Below are 18,422 nucleotides of genomic sequence, written 5' to 3' on the forward strand. Positions count from 1 at the left end.
ACTTCCTTGACTGGTAACACCCAGCTGGTCCTTTACCGCAGACCGCAAGTAATTTATTCATAACTTCTAGAAGGAATAATAAAGGAATGGCACAACATAGAGTCATAAAAACAGAGGCTCCAGAATTGTCATTACCTGGGGAATGCAAGTAGTTACCACAACAGACATGTCACGATTAAAGCTGGCCAAACTGTGGAGACGTAACATCCACAGCTCTGCTACATCTGCATGTTTCACACTATGTTGCTAGATAAGAATAGGTGATAACATTATTTGCTGAAGATCTGTGTCGGTCTCAGGCCTCTTGCACACAAACGTATGCCCTCCGAGATATACGGTCCGCGAGCGGTACTGCTTGTGCGCACGGGAGTACACAGCATTATAGATTACAATGATGCTGTGCACGTCGGGCCGCCCGCGGGGATATTGTCCCGCACTCATATGATCTTACAATTGTAATCTATGATGCTGTGTACACTCCCGTGCGCACGATCAGTACCGCTCGCGGACCGTATATCTCGGAGGGCATACGTCCGTGTGCAAGAGGCCTCAGTCCTGATATGATAATTGGCATCGCTCTCCTCCCTATGGGGACGGTAATGGCTTCATGTGCATAATTGAAGGGGGGTTGCACACATTGGAGATACAATGGAGCCGCAGTCACATCTGGTGTAAGACGGGGGATGTAACCTACTGACGAATGCGCGGCGCAACACCGAAACACGTGCTGAGATGGGCGCCATCCAAGTCGCTGGGACACACCATGGCCAACCTGATTTCTTTGCTTTCTCTACATGTTCCCTTTGCAGTGTGGTAGGACTATACCGTACATCAGGGATCAGCAACCTTTGGCAGCTGCTGATCAACTACAACTCCCATCAAATTCTTGACCTTAACCCTTTCCCTCCAGCCAGAGGCGTAACTTGACCAGCATGCACTTTCTATAATACTGGTGTCTTCTTATGCGGCACAAGGGTCTTTGGCCCCCCTCAGGCTCCGGGGCCCGGTACCTCTGCACCCCCCTATAGCTTCGCCTCCAGGTACTGATGCCTATTAGTCCCTGCCCGTCTCTTTGATGGAAGTATTTCAGCGCATTATATGAGCGATCAGAGAGAGGAAGGCAGTGCAAGGACCCCACCTGGACATGAAAAAAGGGGAGGAAAAGTGTTTAGAAAAGTTGAATAAAAAAATCTTAAATTCTAATTTTTACGATTTTTATAAAACAAAATAATAATCAGAGCAATCTCTCCAGTACCTGGCAGGATTACAGACATCTTGCAATCATCTACCCCACTGTGGATGAGTCAAACTTTGAATAATGAGGTGGGTGTTCCGGGCATGCTGAGGCTTGTAGTCCCACCAGAACTGTCGCCTCCTACAACAAACACTTCAGGCAGCAGGAAACACGCTGCCAGCAGCTCCGCAAAACTGGGCGGAGACAACTCTCCACGTTCTACTATAAACACGCCCACTCAGGAGTCTGACCCGTCATACCCCGCCCATATTCAAACAAGGACACTTCCCAGTCGCCAACGGCCCCGCCCATCTCCCTAGTTTTGTAGGTCTAGCCTTGTAACCACGCCCACCCACCCCGCCTCATGCCATTGGTTATTTCCGCTCAGTCCCACCTCCTGGTGAACCATGGCGGAAGTAAGCAGACGTCAGCATGCCCGGGTTAAAGGAGCGGCCTCCCCGGGGCCCCCCGCACACAGGGATGAGGAGGGTTTGGGGACGCCGGCCGAAACGATGACCGTGTTCATCAAGCTGCTGGCGGCCGCTTTCTACGGCTTCAGCTCCTTCCTGATCGTAGTGGTGAACAAGAATGTTCTGAGCGGCCGCAGGTATGGAGGCTCCGGGGACAGAGTCCGATGTGGAGGGAGGGGGCGGGGAGGAGTGTGATCAATGAGCGATCCTGCAACATTGTATCCAGCTGTGGAACCTCCAGGAGAGCAGCACCAATCCATCTGACCAATCGGCTGATGCTGCTCAGGATTGGGGCAGTTTCATTCTTCTACCCTGATGTAAATCCCTCTGCCAAATTTAGTTGCCCCCTTTTTAGGGCGTCCATTGACCCCCAGTCTGGTGCTGGTTGTTTAAGGCGATTGGAATAAAAACTCTTACAATTTATTATTATTACTTGGACACTTAGATAATTTGCAGCTTATTATTATTATATTGTATTTTTTGCATTTCTCTTCCATGTGTGTCTGGCACTGTTCTCTGTATGGAGGACCTGGGATTAACTCCGTGCTTCCCAGCTATAATTAGGATCATCCCAGAGGCTTTAAATACCGCTTGACAACCACTTTTAACCCTGTGATGTTCTTGTTGCAATTGGAGTGCAATTGTGGAACAGGGAAAAAAATAACTTAGTGTGTGTGTGTGTATATATATATATATATATATATATATATCTATATATATATCTATCCGGAAGAATGAGCGGCACTCCAATGGTAGAAAAAACAAGTGAACCTTTATTCACCCAGATGCACCTGGATGAATAACGGTTCACTTGTTTTTTCTACCATTGGAGTGCCGCTCATTCTTCCGGATTTACAAATTGGGGTAAGAAGCCTATTCCCCCAGGGACGTGCACCCTACCTTTTGCAATCATATTGAAAAACACCAGTGCCGCCATATTTTCTTGAAATATTATATATATATATCTCTTTTATTTTCTAGCAGTTACTTTTAGAGGCCTGTAGCGATGGGCTGAGCTGCTGTGTGCGATGTTCACATGGGGGGGAAAAAGCTGATGCAGAATCCCCTTTAGAACTCCTTGTGTTCGGGATGCAGTTTTTATTCTGATGCTGTTTTGATTTCATTGAGAGCTCTGAATGTGGAATCCTCCTCAAGCCTGGACACGGCACTTTTTATTTGTATTTTTTTTCCTGTGGCAGTGAGCGCAAAAAAGTGATGTGGTTTCCATCATTTAATGCAATGGAGATGAAGTGTAAGTGGTTTTTGGTGCATAATCTACACAAAAATCCACGTTGAGTAAACTCCATGTGAACATGCCCTAAAAAACAAAACAAACAATTCATACCAAATGGTTCAGATTTTTAAAAAAAATTCGTCCGCTTTTCTGCTACTGTAAAAACTGCGGATTTTCCACCTGCAAATTCCTCTGTGGAAAATCTGTCTCGAATACACAGTGTGTGTGGTGCCATCCTAATAAGATGAGCTCTTCATCAGGATGCCCGTCGGTCCCAGTGGGTAAGCCCTTGCTGTGCCCATAGACTGGCTTCGGGGGGCGCTCTGCTGATCTGTATCTTCAATGTAGCCGTTGGTGTGGAGCTCTGCGTTTACACAGTGGGCTGCTTTCTAGTATGTAGCTTTCCTCGAAGGCTGGGGCAAAATGAAACGTGGACCTCGGTCACTGAATGCTGCGCGGGATGACCGCAAATATGGCGGATATTACAGCGCCATCCAGTTTTTCTGTTAGAAAAAGGTTTGTTTGGGGCTGCAGGAAAGCTGGGTAGTAGGAGCTGTAATGACATGTAATGTTCAACTTTTCTTAAAAGACAAGAGGTTAATAGATTTATTTTACATTTCTGTGAATTTGTGTAAACTGTTAATGCTGGGGGTTTGTTACCCTGTGTGAGATCAGGCCTTGTGTGTAAAATGGTCCATGTAGTTTCACCTTCCCCCCCCCCCCCCCCACCAGACCCTGGGAATATTATTACAGGGTGGCTGCTTTGTGACGTCTCCGCTTTCATACAGCGCAGGGGGTCGCGTCAATGTGAGTTATTTGAAGCCACCATCCGAGTGCCTCGTCTAGTGATAAAGTAGTGGCATGACTGCATCCTCCTGGCACTTATTGTCGGGGTACGAGACATATGTTAATAATGTGGTTTTATGGAGGTTGCAGACAGTAGCGCAATTTTTGGGTCCTCTTATCATGATAGCCCCCCCACCCCCCTTCATTTCTCTGGATAGGTAATGAATGGTAGTGGTCATTCCGCTCGCCTCATTGAGGCACAATGCATTTTGTGCCCCAGCGTTCTGCATTATCACTAGGTGACAACCAGTAAAGCCTCTTGCACGCGGTCCGCAAAGAATACGGATGACGTCCGTGTGCATTCCGTATTTTGCGGAACGGAACAGCTGGTCCCTAATAGAACAGTCCTATTATTGTCCGCATCACGGACATGTTCTAATTTATTTTTATTTTATTTTTTGCGGAACGGACATACGGAAACGGAATGCACACGGAGTACCTTCCGTTGAAACGAATGGTTCCGGACGGAATGAAAATGCGTTTGTGTGCAAGAGGCATAAAGCAGATTTTTCTGCAGGCGGTTGTCCGCCTTTTCATTGCAGCGGTGCATAGGCCATTCAGTGTGAGCTGTACTGCCACCCATTGTGTCACCCAGCTTTCCCGGAAACAGGCGAGTAGACCTTTTATGACTTGTAAAAAGAAAAGAGGACGACTCCAGATTTTTAATTCCCCGGAGAGTCTCCACAGGGTGCTTACCTCAAATAGCATCTGATCCCGTGCGCACATTCCTGCCCCCCTCAGACTTGCACGCTCATGTTACAGCCATAATTATCTGTGAGCAGATGTGATGTAGTCGTAGCGAGCGTGCGCTGAGCCCCAGCGATCGCAGCGGGGAATAATGACTCTCTGTTCTGTCTTGCAGGTTCCCCTCCTCGCTGTGTGTTGGACTTGGCCAGGTCAGTAAGAAGCCTTCGGTTGTGTTGCCTCGCGGTGACGTCGCTCCGCTAACACTGGCTCCTCTTGTTCCCTGCAGATGCTGGCGACGGTGGTCGTGCTCTGGGTGGGAAAGGCTCTGAGGGTGGTGCACTTTCCGGATTTCGATAGGCACATACCTCGAAAGGTAAACCCGGCTATTATACTCCGTGCACCCACAAGTTTTCCTTTGCAGTGGTGCAGCCTGAGGGATTTGGTTGCCACGTGCTCGGCTCTTGAAGGAGCCACGGCGGCTTATAATGGTGCAGCAGCGTTACAGGAGGCTATGGAGATGGGCAACACAAAGCTGTGATCGTGTGCCCAGGCTGATGACAGAGAACAATCAATTGCATTAATCTACACAGGAAATGCAGATGGCGTCTCCTTATCTGTTCAGTTGGCTGAAGCTAAACCTGGGGACCCTGGCTGCAGAGAGGGGGGGGGCGGTGTTGCTTGCAGACATCTTATCCATGTGCAATGTGGTGTCTTCAGGACATCATGATGCAATTAAGGCTACTTTCACACTCATGTTTGGTGCGGATCCGTCTTGTATCTGCACAGACGGATCCGCACCGATAATGCAATGGATCCGTTTGCATTATTCATAAAAATAAATAAAAAAGTCCAAGTCGAAACTGATCCGTCTTGACTTACATTGAAAGTCAATGGGGGGTGGATCCGTTTTCAATTGCACCATATCGTTTCAGTGAAAAACTGATCCGTCCCCATTGACTTGCATTGTAAGTCAGGACGGATCCGTTTTGCTCCGCATAGTCAGGCGGTCACAAAAACGCTGCATTTTAGTGACCGTCTAAAAAATGCAATGGAGACCAAACGCAGCCAAATTGATGCATTCTGAACGGATCCTTATCCATTCAGAATGCATTGGGGCTGAACTGATCCGTTTTAGGCCGCTTTTGAGAGCCCTGAAACGGATCTCACAAGCGGACCCAAAAACGTCAGTGTGAAAGTAACCTTAAGGGGTTGGCTACCTTTTAGAGGGTTTCTGGCACCCCCACCCCAAAAAAAAAAATAGAAGCCTACTTGCCTGCAACCTGCCATTTGGTCCCAGTTCTTTGCTTCCTGCTGTCATCTGCTTTGACATTGCTGCAGCCAATCATTGGCCTGCCCTCCTTGTGTCGTGACCGTCTGACTTGATGCAGCCAGCGATTGGCTGGAGTGGTGTCAGTGGATGTGGACAGTGGGGCACCAGAGGACGGGGAGGAAGGTAAGTATACTGCCTTTTTGCATGTACGGTTGCCAAAAGGTGCCCAAACCCTTTAAGACTTCCCCTGAGGTTAAATTGGGCAATAGGAGACCCCTTTACTTCTCTGTATATGTTTCCTTAAAGGCCCCTTTACATGGGCTAATTTTGCAGGCGATTTTCGGGAAGGAAGCTTTCCTTTCATCAGCGGAGGAGACAACTGTATTTGCATGCAGCGATCTCCTCCACAGTATAGGGAGCAGGGATCACTAATGCTATGGCTCGTCCCCATACAGACTCTTGGTTTGCCAGCAGCAGAGTCTTTTTACACGCACCAAGATCTGCTGCCTGGAAACGACTATTTTCACGACTGCATGAACGATGTACCGAACCAATAAACAAGGGTTTTGCTCGTTCATTGGGTAATCGGCCTATGAAGGCTTGTTAGCGATTCTTGACCCATGTGAAGGGCCCTTATAGAGAGGTTTCCCTATAGAAGACCCCGCTCCTTGCTGTGAGCTGAAGGTGCCATACACCTTTAATAGCTATTAGCCAAATGGTTATTGTCTGACGGGTATCTGCACCAACTTGTGCTTGGTTTGGCCGAGCATGCGTGTGTTTACAATGGTGAGATAGAAGAAAGCCCCAACCACTTTAGGCAGCGGCTTATCTCTTGGGAGAACAAAAGGTTCAGATGTTGAATTTCAGCATGCCCGATCCGTTTCTCCTCGGAGCTGAACCTGGACTAGCGGTGATCCCAGTGATGTCACCGGCGGTCTTTAGCACTGCGCTAGCCTGTAAAACAGCTCTAAAGACCGCCCATTTGTGGCGATGACATCACTGGGCTCACTGCTAGGTGGAAGTCTCCAGCTAGCGTGCCTATGTGAAGCCCGATACGTCACCGGCAGTAAAGAGGGGGCGTCGGAGCAAGAAGTGCGCCGGAGGAGATAGAACAGGGAGCAGCAACCTTTGGCATGTCAGACACTACAATACCCAGCATGCTCCATTCACTTCTGTGGAAGTTCTGAGAACAGCTGAGTAAGTGTGCATGCTGGGAGTTGTAGTTTCACAACAGCTGGTGTGCCAGCGTATGCTGACCCCTGTGTTAGACCCTGGCAGCATAACACTGGTGACCGCACAAGGCTCATGGAACCCAATAGGCCATCATCTGATTGGCACATAATGCAGTGAGATCACCTCCTCCAGATGGGCAAGAACCTCGCTAAACAGATTTGCACTGGAAATTAATGAATTCAGGGCTTTACAAAGGATTTCTGCCCCCCTAGCCCTTATGTACAGAACTCCAGGGAGGCCAGTATGTGCTGCAGACCTGTAAGGCCACGCGGGTGTGTATTGTGATTTACAGCGTCCCCTGCAGGGTCCTACAGAGAGTACAAAAGAAGTGTCCCTTGGTGCCTTGGGGCACAGTGTTTTATGATAATTGGCTCCTCGAGATTACATTGTTCTTATCCTAGTGCTAATCCAATAAATGATCAAGGTTGTGTTTTCCCTAAGCACATTAACACCGTGGTCCCCAACCTGTGGCCCTTTAGTGGTGGTGAAACTACAGCTCCCATCAGGATTCCCCAGGCATGCTTTATAGATGGAAACTGCACAATTATAAGCCCCTGGCTTAAAGGGCTATTGTGGGTGGATAATTTAAGTTCAAATCCAGTGTTGGAGTGGGTTAAATTCAGTACTCCCTGACAGTCCCCTCTTGTCTCCACATCCTGGTCTGGGGCTTGGCACGGACTGCCTGCTCCGCCAACCAATGGCAGGTCACCTGGCGCCATTGATTGGCTAAATGGGTACTTCAAATGGTTCTCTTTGCACGTTGACCCTGAGACCAGGCAGTGGAGAGGAGTGGGTATTGGGGGATTGCTGAGGGAGTACTGATGATTTTATTTTAAACAAATCCAAACCCAGTATTAATTAAAGGGGTTCTCCGGGAATTAAGAAAATGAAAGTACTTAAATATTACTTAAGTATAAATGTATTCCCAAATATGTTTCATTAGTTATAATGGCTCATTTTGTCTGGGCAGCAATCAAGAGAAAATGGCCGCCGTACTATTAGTACACACAAAACCCGTCCTAATCACACAGGACAAGTTACTTCACAACGCTTACTTAAAGAGCTGCCTCAGCCTCCTCTCTGCTTGGAGACAGGAAGTACAGACAGGACTTGCTGTGGTAATGAAGACTGGGTACAAGAGCTGCTGCTCATTACCCCCACCTTCTCTCTGTACTTCATGTCTCCTCATGAACTCCATTCCTACACAGATTAATCTGAAGATCTTATAAACTGTATTCAGGATCATAATCGGTGACTTGGAAGATGACGCAGCTCTTTACCTCGATGTTCTGAAGTAATTTGTCCTGCGGTGTGATGACAGGTTTTGTGTGTACTAACAGGACGGTGGCCATTTTATTTCTCCTAATGATCGCTCCCCAGACAAAACAAGCCATTATAACTAATGAAAGGTATCGGAGAATATCATTATAATAATGTAATCCTTTTCTTAATTTCTGTAGAACCCCTTAAATATGATGCCACTCAATTACCCCTATAAGGTTTACTGCTTCTTTAAAAGTGGTCCTGTCCCCTCTCCTGACACGTCTGTTGTTGTAACTACTTGCATCCACCCTGTAAGAACAGATGCTCCAGAATTGTTATTATGACTATGTTGTGCCACTCTTTAATTATCCCTGAATGAATGGCTAGCAGTTTGCAATGAAGGTCCAGAAGGGCGCTACCAGTTGGAGGTCTGACACTGGCAACACTGAGTAATGTCAGACTGTGCAGGAACACACCTTCAACTAACGCCCACCTGGACCTTGATTGCAAACTGCTAGTAATTATTACGAGGGGGATGATGCAAGTATTAACTAAAACAGGGGTTTTCTAACTGTTTTATACGGATCACCTATTCTTGGGTCATTATCCTGTAATTGCTGTGTCCTTCTTGCAGCTTAGACTAGCGATATCACTGTCACACGGCCGAGGTGCAGCTCGGTCTCATTCAAGTGAATGTGATGCCAAACACAGCGGCTATCCAATGTACGGCGCTGTGCTTGGTGTCGGACCTGCACCGATCTGATATTGATGAACTGTTCAGAGGATACGTCATCAGTATAGAACAGTTGGGGAAACCCCTTTAAATCTAAAGATGTCTGCTCCGCCCTAGGAGGCAGGTGGGTACCACCGCAGCACGGGTATTACCAGTAAACCACTCGCAGTCACATGCAAGGATCCTGACAAATGTCACAGCAGTGCTGAATTTTTGATGCAGCAAAAAAACTGCATTTTTTTGTATTTATTTTTTCAAACGCTAAATGGATAGCAAAAACTTTGTAAGGCAACGTTCACACGTGCAGCATAAAGTCTGGTACTTTTTGTCCAGCCAAAAGCCTGGAAGGTGGCTGGGTCATTTTCTGATCCCATTATAGTCAATAGGGATCTGGCGGTGGACAGCCCGGCTCTGCCGGATACGGTACACTCCAGTACTCTGTTCCTCTGCCGAAGAATTCCGGAGTTTATGCCGCATATGTGAACATAGCCTAATATTCCTGTATATGCGATCTGACCGATCTGAAGTCCTTTAACCCGTATAATAATCTATGTATATTGGCAGCGCATTCTACCGTGCTGTGTATTTGAAACCAGTCAGACTAGAAAATAATCCCAAGTAGTTTATATAGTAGACGACACGAGAATGTCTCTGCTCAGAAATGTTCAGACTGGATTCATTCTTTCTACATAATCCTTCCCCTTCTTTTATTCCAGACTTTTCCGCTACCTCTTCTGTATTTTGGAAACCAAATCACAGGATTGTTCAGCACAAAGAAGCTAAAGTAAGTTGGATACCCTCCGCGCCCCGGCTCTGTGCTGGAAATGAGGCTGATGCCCGATTAGGTTTATTAAGGCTAACCTCCTGGACGCCCTTTCCTTTTTAATGTGAATTGGAGCATAATCCAGATATAATTTGAGGCTGTTTTGTACCTGGTTATTCTGTCCCAGTAGCTAAACCGATCAGTGGTTGTTGCCACTAGGGGCGATCTTACTATAGCTCTTACTGACCTCACCAGGAGGTGCACCTCGCCATCTAGTGGTAGTAACCTAATGGTTGGCTGGGGCCCTTGCTGATCAGACACTTACCCCCTATACTGTGGATGGGGAATAAGCTGTTGTCATGGAACAACCCCTTTTAAGTCCTGCACCAAGAGCTCCCACTTCTGGGTGGGTTATACATAACCCCCCCACCCATTTTTGGGCCAGGACAAGACCGATATGCTGGGATTGTCTTTAAAAATTCAGGACAGTCCTGTCTGATTTTGGGACTGTTGCCAGCTATGGTGTAAGGCTGGAGTCGGTAACCTTCAACACTGCAGCTGCTGTGCAACTACAACTCCCAGCATTCACATCTTGCTTGGCTGTTCTTGTAACTCCTATAGAAGTAAATGGAGCATTCTGGGAGTTGTAGTCTCTGAACTGAGTGCGGAGGTTGCTCACCCCCGGTGTAAGGGTGCGTTCACATGTACAAATAGAGTATGTGCCGGGGCTACACTGGCAACTGCTGCCGCAGCCCGTGGTGATGAGCTTGTGTCCAAGGAGCTGTTTAAAGGAGGGTTATTAGTTGATTAATGGTTTATATTTTTCAAAATTATTTCTAGAAAAGAAACTGGCACTATTTCCATATTCTAATATATCTATTAGTTCATTGCTCCCCCCCAAGTATAACCAATTATGGTGCCGTCAGCGGTGCGATATAAACTGTCTGCGGCAGCAGTGCTGGTTATGGCGCATCCTTCACACGTCCCCTGTGTGACTGCACAGTGCATTGCATTCAGATACGAATATGGAGAAATTAAACGAGATCTGAATTCCATTAGTTACTGAGCCCTATAATCGCCCGGCTGAATGGTTGGAAATTTGCCCAATTGTATGGTTCCATATCAGACTATGAATAAATTAAATCCCTTTAAAGCTTGAAATTTATGGGGATATTGCATACTGCTCAAAATCTTTTTGCTAAACGTGGGGCATTTAAAGGGGGTTGTCCATTTTCAGAAAACTGGACAACCCTTGGGTACGTACTTACCTGGCAGACCCTGCGCTGTCACCCCGCGGCAGGGCTTTATTTTCCCGGCTGCAGTAGTGACGTCGTGTTGACAACACTGACCATCACTAGCCTCTGCGTAGCGATAAAGAGGCCAGTGATTGGCTGCAGCGGCCACACTGTCTTCATGGCATCACCAAGGCAGCAGGGTAAATGGAGCACGTCCGGGAGACGTGAGATCTGTCAGGCAAGTACTCATCACCCTCAGCCTGAGGGTTGTCACATTTACTCCTGAAACGAGAAAAAAGCTTTTAGGCTAGGTCTACACGACGACGTGTGTCCGCGATAGGGCACAACTACACTGCAACATTTAGTTGCACGACAATTTTTATAATGGCAGTCTATGGTGTCACACTGCGACAGTTGCAGAAAAGTCCATTTTGAATGGATTTTTTGCGGCAGTCGCAGTGTGACACCATAGACTACCATTATAAAAATTGTTGCACGACATTGCTGCAACAAATGTCGTCGTGTAGACCTAGCCCCAATCCTTGTCCCCAGGCACACCGCAGACCTGCCCGGGGATGCCTTCTTTGGGGCAGGGTTTACACGCCAAACTTGCCTGGATTGTTTTTGATAACTTTGGACTGTTGGCAACTCTGATATTGTATGGTACGTATGTTGCTCGTGGTTCCGCTCTATTTACCAATGTTTTTCTATCTTCTTTGCAGTCTCCCTATGTTCACTGTTCTCCGACGCTTTTCAATCTTGTTTACAATGATGGCTGAAGGATTCTTACTCAAGTGAGTGCCAGTCAATAAAGAGTTAATCTATTGTGGGTATAATTAATAGAAGTCTCTATATATTGCTGGTTGCCCTTGGAAACAGACTGCATTTTAGCTCTAGTCTGTTGTCAGACATGTGACCTAACAGCTGAGCTCTGTGGACTGTTATCAGAACAGCGTCTCCGGTGTGATAATTTCACATGTATAACTATTGTATTGTGCTACACTGAATCCTTAAAGCGTGCCGGTCCTGGTGAAAGATCAAAGGTTCTGATCAGTTGGGGTCTGAGTGCTGAGATCCCCACCGATCACTAGAATGAGCAGAAAGATGCGCTCTCTCCCCGCTGCTGTAGAAGGTCTGCGCTCTGCTTGAGTCTGTCTCCTGCAGCGAGGAGAGGCCGTACTCCATTTTTTGCAAAGTCGCGCAAGACTTTGTTGAATAACTTTGGTAGTTGATTTTTTATAGTGGAAAACCACTTTAAAACTTGGAACCGAAGCAGAGTTCGGTTCCAAGTTTTAAAGTGGTTTTCCACTTTAAAAATCAACTACCAAAGTTATTCAACAAAGTTTCGCAAATAACTGACTTCACCTCATCGGAGCCCATATGTTTTAATACGGTACGGAGACGGCATTAATCCGAAGCTTTGAGCAAAGCAACTTCGGATGTAGCATGCAAAGCTCGCTTCGCTCAACCCTAGTCATCAATATCAGAGTGGTAGGGGTCCGACCCCCGGCCGCCCCCATGATCCGCTATGGTGCAGAAGGCTCCCTAGAGTGTAGTCTTGGGTGCTGGCGTACCGTGCTGCAGTCCTGGAGTGCGCTCACTACACAGTGCTGATCGGTGGGGGGTGATTGGACCTGAACCTGATAACCTATCCTCATTCGGAAGTCTCTGCCCGTAGGCGTTATGATTACAATGTCTAGCAATCTGCTCAATAATAATTTGGCATCGGTATGACTGTTTGGTTATTTCCACAGGAAAAAGTTTTCTCGCAGCATTCAGATGACTGTATTAGCTATGATAATTGGAGCATTCATAGCTGCCAGGTACTACATTATTTATTATTATTACTATTAAAGGGGAACTCAGACTAAAATGCACGTTAAAGTGTGTAAAAGTAAGGACATCCCATGAATGGCCAAGTCAAAGTCCAATAACTTTCAATATATATAATATAAAGGGGTGTACTTACTTTTTCTACATAAGGCCCCTTCATTCTGCTGATCAGCGGGGGTCCTGTGACTGTGGCTTAATATTTTTAATATTTATTTACTTTTTTTAAATCCGCTTTCCATGTAGTTCTGATCTGGCGTTTGACCTTGAAGGTTATATATTCATCCTGGTTAATGACGTCTTAACCGCAGCCAATGGTGCATACGTAAAACAGAAGTTAGACTCCAAGGTGAGTGATCGGAGCAGGTGCTATAGATATGGTATTCTAAGAAATGCGGGGGGGAAAAAAAGTCTGCCTCAAACGCATTCATCGTGAGCAGCGTGTACTAGATCAGTCATCCACTGTGTTAAAGGGACTGTCCAGACAATGGGTGTGTTATGCCTAATACAGGGACTGAGGGGGCGGAGCATGACACAGGGATGCAGAGAACACCAAATAGAGAATGTCATGCCCCTCCCCCCTCAGACCTCTTCTCGGTATTAGTTCTGACTCAACTATTCGTTTAACCCCTTGCGCAGATTTTGCACTTTCTTAGCTTACTATTGCAGGTCTTGTGCAAAATCGTGGAGACGCAAGGGATTACGAGACATGTAGAGCCTCTGTGGAAGTGGAATTTGTAATGTTCTGCATGACTGTCTGCTAGAGGATAATTGAAGGGGGGGGGGGGTTGATAAATACTATATACAAAAGGAACAAAGCGGCAGATGGACATGAACAAAGTAATTGTTGTCTCTTGTCTCTTCATTCGTGGTAGGGAAATTACAGCATGTGGATCAAAAGCTCACACTCAAACACCAGTTGACGCGTTTCAGCATTATGACTAAGGACTAAGTGTCTGAAACGCGTCAACTGGTGTTGGAGTGTGAGCTTTTGATCCACATGCTGTAATTTCCCTACCACGAATAAAGAGACACAACAATTACTTTGCAGCGCTGGAACTTCACTTATCATTGTTTTGCCACCAAAGGACGGACTTACCTGTTCCGTGCACCAGGGGCTGATTTAATCCACTAAAGGGGAGCTGGAATATTACTATGGACACGAATACTGTTTCCATTCCTCTCTCTAGCAGAGCTGCACATGGCAATCTCCGGAACTTCCATGTAGATGAGCTGCGCAACTGTGCGCTTGTCCGGCCTGCCACAGTGTTCATTTTGGGGGAAGGGGGGGGGGGGGTCCCTGTTCTTGTATTTGTGGGGATCCCAGTGGTAGGACCCCCAATGATATATTAATTATCCCCCTACCCTTACAACCAGAATACCCTTCTGAGGAGGAAGTTGGGTAGAATTGCTAATTTGCCACAAAATTCAACCTAAAGAAATTGTATTTTGCCATTTCAGGAACTTGGAAAGCACGGTCTGCTTTACTACAACGCGCTATTCATGATTGTACCTACAGTGCTTATTGCCTACATGACTGGCGATATCCAGATGGTAAGACTTGTGGCGGTGACCACCAGCATCAAAATCTGCGTCTTCCCCGTATTTACCATCGGGCAAATCTTCCTTCTTGTAATCAGTGACTGTTGAACTATACATGGAGGAAATGCAGGGAAGACGCAGATCATGTCTATCCTCTTTTGCTAAGCCACAGTCTAAACCAGGCATCCCCTCAAACTGTGGCCCTCCAGCTGTTGTAAAACTACAACTCCCACAATGCCCTGCTGTAGGCTGTTCAGGCATGCTGGGAGTTGTAGTTTTGCAACAGCAGTTTGAGGATGCCTGATCTGATACATACAAGAAAAAGGTAGCTTAAAAAAAAAAATATAAATATTTCAATGGCATCTGTCAGTAAGAACAAGCCTATTAGGGTAGGGTTTTAATCAGCAGTGTCAGCACGACTAGGCATTATTTAACAGATGCCCTTTAAAAACCTTCTTGCTTTGACAAGCGGATAGGGCTCCTGATGAGTCATTGAGGTTCACCAGCCCGAGCTTTGGAGCTGCGGGAGAATGGCCGCTTTGTGTGTCTGGGTCAGAGGGTGCGGCGTGTGTGCAGTAAAGCGTTGCCGTGTATGTGCTGCTAGTGGGGACGGCACAGGCTGCCGAACAAAGGGCTTCTGTCCGGATGGAAACAGAGAGAGAAAAATCCCACACAGCCCGTAACCTTATAACGATAGTCTATGGCAGTGATGGCTAACCTTGGCACTCCAGCTGTGGTGAAACTACGACTCTCAGCATGCTCCATTTATTTCTATAGCGTTCTGAGAGCAGCCAAACAAGGGGGTATCTTGGGAGTTGTAGTTTTACCACAGCTGGAGTGCCAGGGTTAGCCATCACTGGTCTATGGTGTCGCACAAAATCCATTTGAGATGTATTTTTCTGCAACTATAAAAATTGTCGCGCGACATGTTTCAGTGTAGTTTTGCCCCTATCTGTCGCGCGACACGTCATCGTGTAGACCTTGCCTAAGTGTCGAGGCGTGAGTCATAAAACAAATCGCACAATTTTACAGAGACTCGCAGATGACACCATTGAGCCCCTACCCTAACCCTGCAAAAGGCTGGTGGCCATATTATTACAGGGACCCCTATGCCTTAATACAATAGCGCTTTAGGCAGTTCCCCGGCGATCAGGGCTTCAGCGGTCGGTCATGTAAGGAGTGTCTTGGACGTTTTTCTCTGTAGGACTAGTCTTGTGCAATGGTCGGTAATCGTGCCTTTGTGTCTCTGTTCACGCAGGCTGTAGAATATGAAGACTGGAGCGATCCGTTCTTTGTTTTCCAGTTTACACTCTCCTGTGTAATGGGGTATGTCCGCTAATGTGTAATGTTTAGGACTATGGGTTGTGTGTATTGGATGGGTGATATAAATTGGGGCTCCATTATTGGTTGCATGCCTTAGTTATCACAGTGGGTGTAATATTATGTGCATAGGGATGACGGCAAGAAAGGCGACCATATTAGATTAAAGGCAGGTTTTTAGGCTACATGCACACGACTGTTTAAAAAAAAAAAAAAGTCCAGAAAAAGTTTTTAACTGATGGTTTTTCTGCAAAACTAACACTATTCAATTATATGGGGGGGCGGCAGTCGGTGAAAACAGACGAGAGGGAATATGTTCTATTTTTTTACGTCCGTTATTCATTGGCCATAAAAAAAAAAGGCCATGTGGATAACCCCATGGACTACCATTGTTCTTAAAACAGACATGTGACGTCCGTCGTGTGCATCTAGCCTTACATGGGACAAGTGTCGCGTTCCCGATAATCGGAATGTGCTGCGGATCACCGATGAACTAGCCCTGTGATGGCTAACCTCCGGCACTCCAGCTGTTAAAACTACAACTCCTAAGATGTACACTTGCTGGGAGTCCTAGTTTCACCACAGCTGGAGGTTAGCCGTCACTGACCAGCAGATTTCTTGTTCATCAGATGAAAGTATCATGTGGACACCTCGGTCGTCATTTCTGCTGCGTGAACAAGCATCTGCTGCGCAGAAATAACGAGTCTGTATGAGGACGAGCAATGGCATTAAGCCAATTCGCATAAAACTTCATTTCAATACGGTACGGTGCACAGTATTCGAATGTATTGGCTCCGGCGAGCCGAAGTTATTATTTTGCGAAGTCTTGCGAGACTTTGTGTAATAACTTCATAAATGTTTTTACAGTAGAAATCAATTTCCCGAACTCTGGTTCGGTTCCAAGCTTTGATCCGAAGTCTATTCGCTCATCCCTAATTATAATGCACATCTCACAGCCCCATCTGCTGGCTGTTCATTGGTACTACAACTCCACCTTCTGTTTTTCTCGCTTCTGCAGCCGGTTTCCATGCTCACAAGCTGAGTGTTTTATACTTCTCTTATTTTCCAGATTTGTCCTCATGTATTCCACAGTCCTTTGTACCCACTATAATTCTGCCCTGACGACAACCATAGTAGGATGCATCAAGGTAAGTGCTGAGATGCTTTCTGTTTGCAGACTCACTTATTTTTTTGGGCTTCTCTCGATCCACGATTCCCATGTACAGTGCCGTGATGTCGTGTAGCCCCTACTACATGTAGAATGGCCTGGCCTATGTGGATACTACAGTGTAAATCTGCTTCCTGGAAATTAACTCTTTATTTTCTCTACAGAACATCCTAATAACGTACATTGGAATGTTCTTCGGTGGGGATTACATCTTTTCTTGGACAAACTTCCTGGGGTTAAATATCAGGTATGGTGGGATATGATTTCCTGTTTACGGTCTACACTTGAAATCATTAGCTGCTGCCTGTATCTGCGCATGCACTGAGCGCCTGCACAGAGGTGGACATCTGGCTAAATCGTGTGACTGTCTACAGATTGAGTCACGCTATTTACATTGCCTGTCCATGGGCAGCAGAGGTAACGAATGAGGAGATTAGGTGTTTTCTGGGGTGGGAGAGTCCCATTTTACTGCCCCTTTAATATATCTTTTAGAAGGGGGGGCCTGTTTATACTCTGCTTTAAATAAATCATGGTTTGCCCTCGGAATAGGTGTTTGATTAGTGGGGTCTGACTCTTGACTCCCGCACGGTCTGATAGGACCTCTTCATGGGTCCGTAGAGGGTACTGCAGCCGTATCCTCTTGATGTAGGACAGTGAATGACACACTTCTGTTCTTTCCTTCCAGTATTGCTGGCAGTCTGGTGTATTCCTATATCACCTTCTCAGAAGAGCAGATGAACAAACCGTCAGAGTCCATCAGCAAACTGGACAACAAGGGGAAGGTCGCGGTGTGACCGCTGCGTGTTCTGCGTGTCAGACATGAGCTCATGCGCACATCTATTGCTAATTTGCACAATCGTTTTAATTGAAATATTGCCTTTTTATATATTTTTTCAGATAGAACTGTTTTTAGCAACAAAAAACCTGTTTAATTCCAGAGCTGTAAAATTAAGTATACTTTTTTTATAATTCTGCTCTTCCTATACATTTCATTCCGACCCCAGGACTGCACCTCATACAGTGCCTCAACCAAGTGTTAGTTAATTTTTTTATATTTTTTTTAAACTGCCATCGCCGCTGGCTATGATCCTTAAAGAGACGGCTCTAGCTTGGAACAGCCATGTTCTTATTCGCGTACGAGCACCGAGCGGGGGCGCAGATTCGTCTGCAATCGTTAGAACTCAGAACTACTTGGTCCTTCTCAATCCAGACCACAATATTTTACGTAATGCAACGAGTTTTTTTATTTTTGTCCATTAAGGCAGCAGGACAGAGTCTGTGCCATCAGATGCCCTAATAAACAACAGGGCAAGGGTACATCTGCACCCATTACTGTCGCTAGGATTTGGGGGGGGGGGGGGGGCTGCAAATTTTGGTGTGTTATTAGCTAAGGACTATGTTCTGTGGGCCAAGCTCTTGCTCCAAAATAGCTTATATTTTGGCAAATTCCACCTGTGTACATTCAGGCAATATCATCTTGTGCCAGATTATCATTGGACCTGATAGTCTGCCCTCTCCGTTTTTGTTCTGTATCTGAGTTAAGTCCTCTTCCGTTCCATTATTCCACAAAACATGTCCATATGGGATCTGTTTT

The 18,422-nt window shown here is 46.3% G+C and overlaps 1 protein-coding gene across 1 annotated transcript; it reads left to right on the plus strand.

Annotated features, from left to right (window-relative positions):
- The first annotated feature begins 1,638 nt into the window (after window positions 1–1,638).
- Window positions 1,639–18,100, plus strand: SLC35D1 (solute carrier family 35 member D1). Its single transcript, XM_044301037.1, has 12 exons — window positions 1,639–1,841; window positions 4,647–4,680; window positions 4,758–4,844; window positions 9,687–9,754; window positions 11,691–11,762; window positions 12,723–12,791; window positions 13,045–13,147; window positions 14,260–14,352; window positions 15,599–15,666; window positions 16,730–16,808; window positions 16,993–17,075; window positions 17,514–18,100. The coding sequence occupies exons 1-12, from the start codon at window positions 1,642–1,644 to the stop codon at window positions 17,620–17,622; spliced, it is 1,065 nt and encodes a 354-aa protein (XP_044156972.1). The 5' UTR covers window positions 1,639–1,641; the 3' UTR covers window positions 17,623–18,100.
- The last annotated feature ends 322 nt before the right edge of the window (window positions 18,101–18,422 follow it).

This window comes from Bufo gargarizans, chromosome 7 (assembly GCF_014858855.1).
Source record: "Bufo gargarizans isolate SCDJY-AF-19 chromosome 7, ASM1485885v1, whole genome shotgun sequence".
NCBI lineage: Eukaryota > Metazoa > Chordata > Amphibia > Anura > Bufonidae > Bufo > Bufo gargarizans.

What these genes read in the sequence shown, in the direction of transcription:
- SLC35D1 (XM_044301037.1), top strand. Translation starts at nt 1,642, where the DNA reads ATGGCGGAAGTAAGCAGACGTCAGCATGCCCGGGTTAAAGGAGCGGCC. An exon ending in TGTGTGTTGGACTTGGCCAG is followed by an intron (nt 4,681 to 4,757) that starts GTCAGTAAGAAG and finishes TGTTCCCTGCAG; the next exon opens with ATGCTGGCGACGGTGGTCGT. An exon ending in ATAGGCACATACCTCGAAAG is followed by an intron (nt 4,845 to 9,686) that starts GTAAACCCGGCT and finishes CTTTTATTCCAG; the next exon opens with ACTTTTCCGCTACCTCTTCT.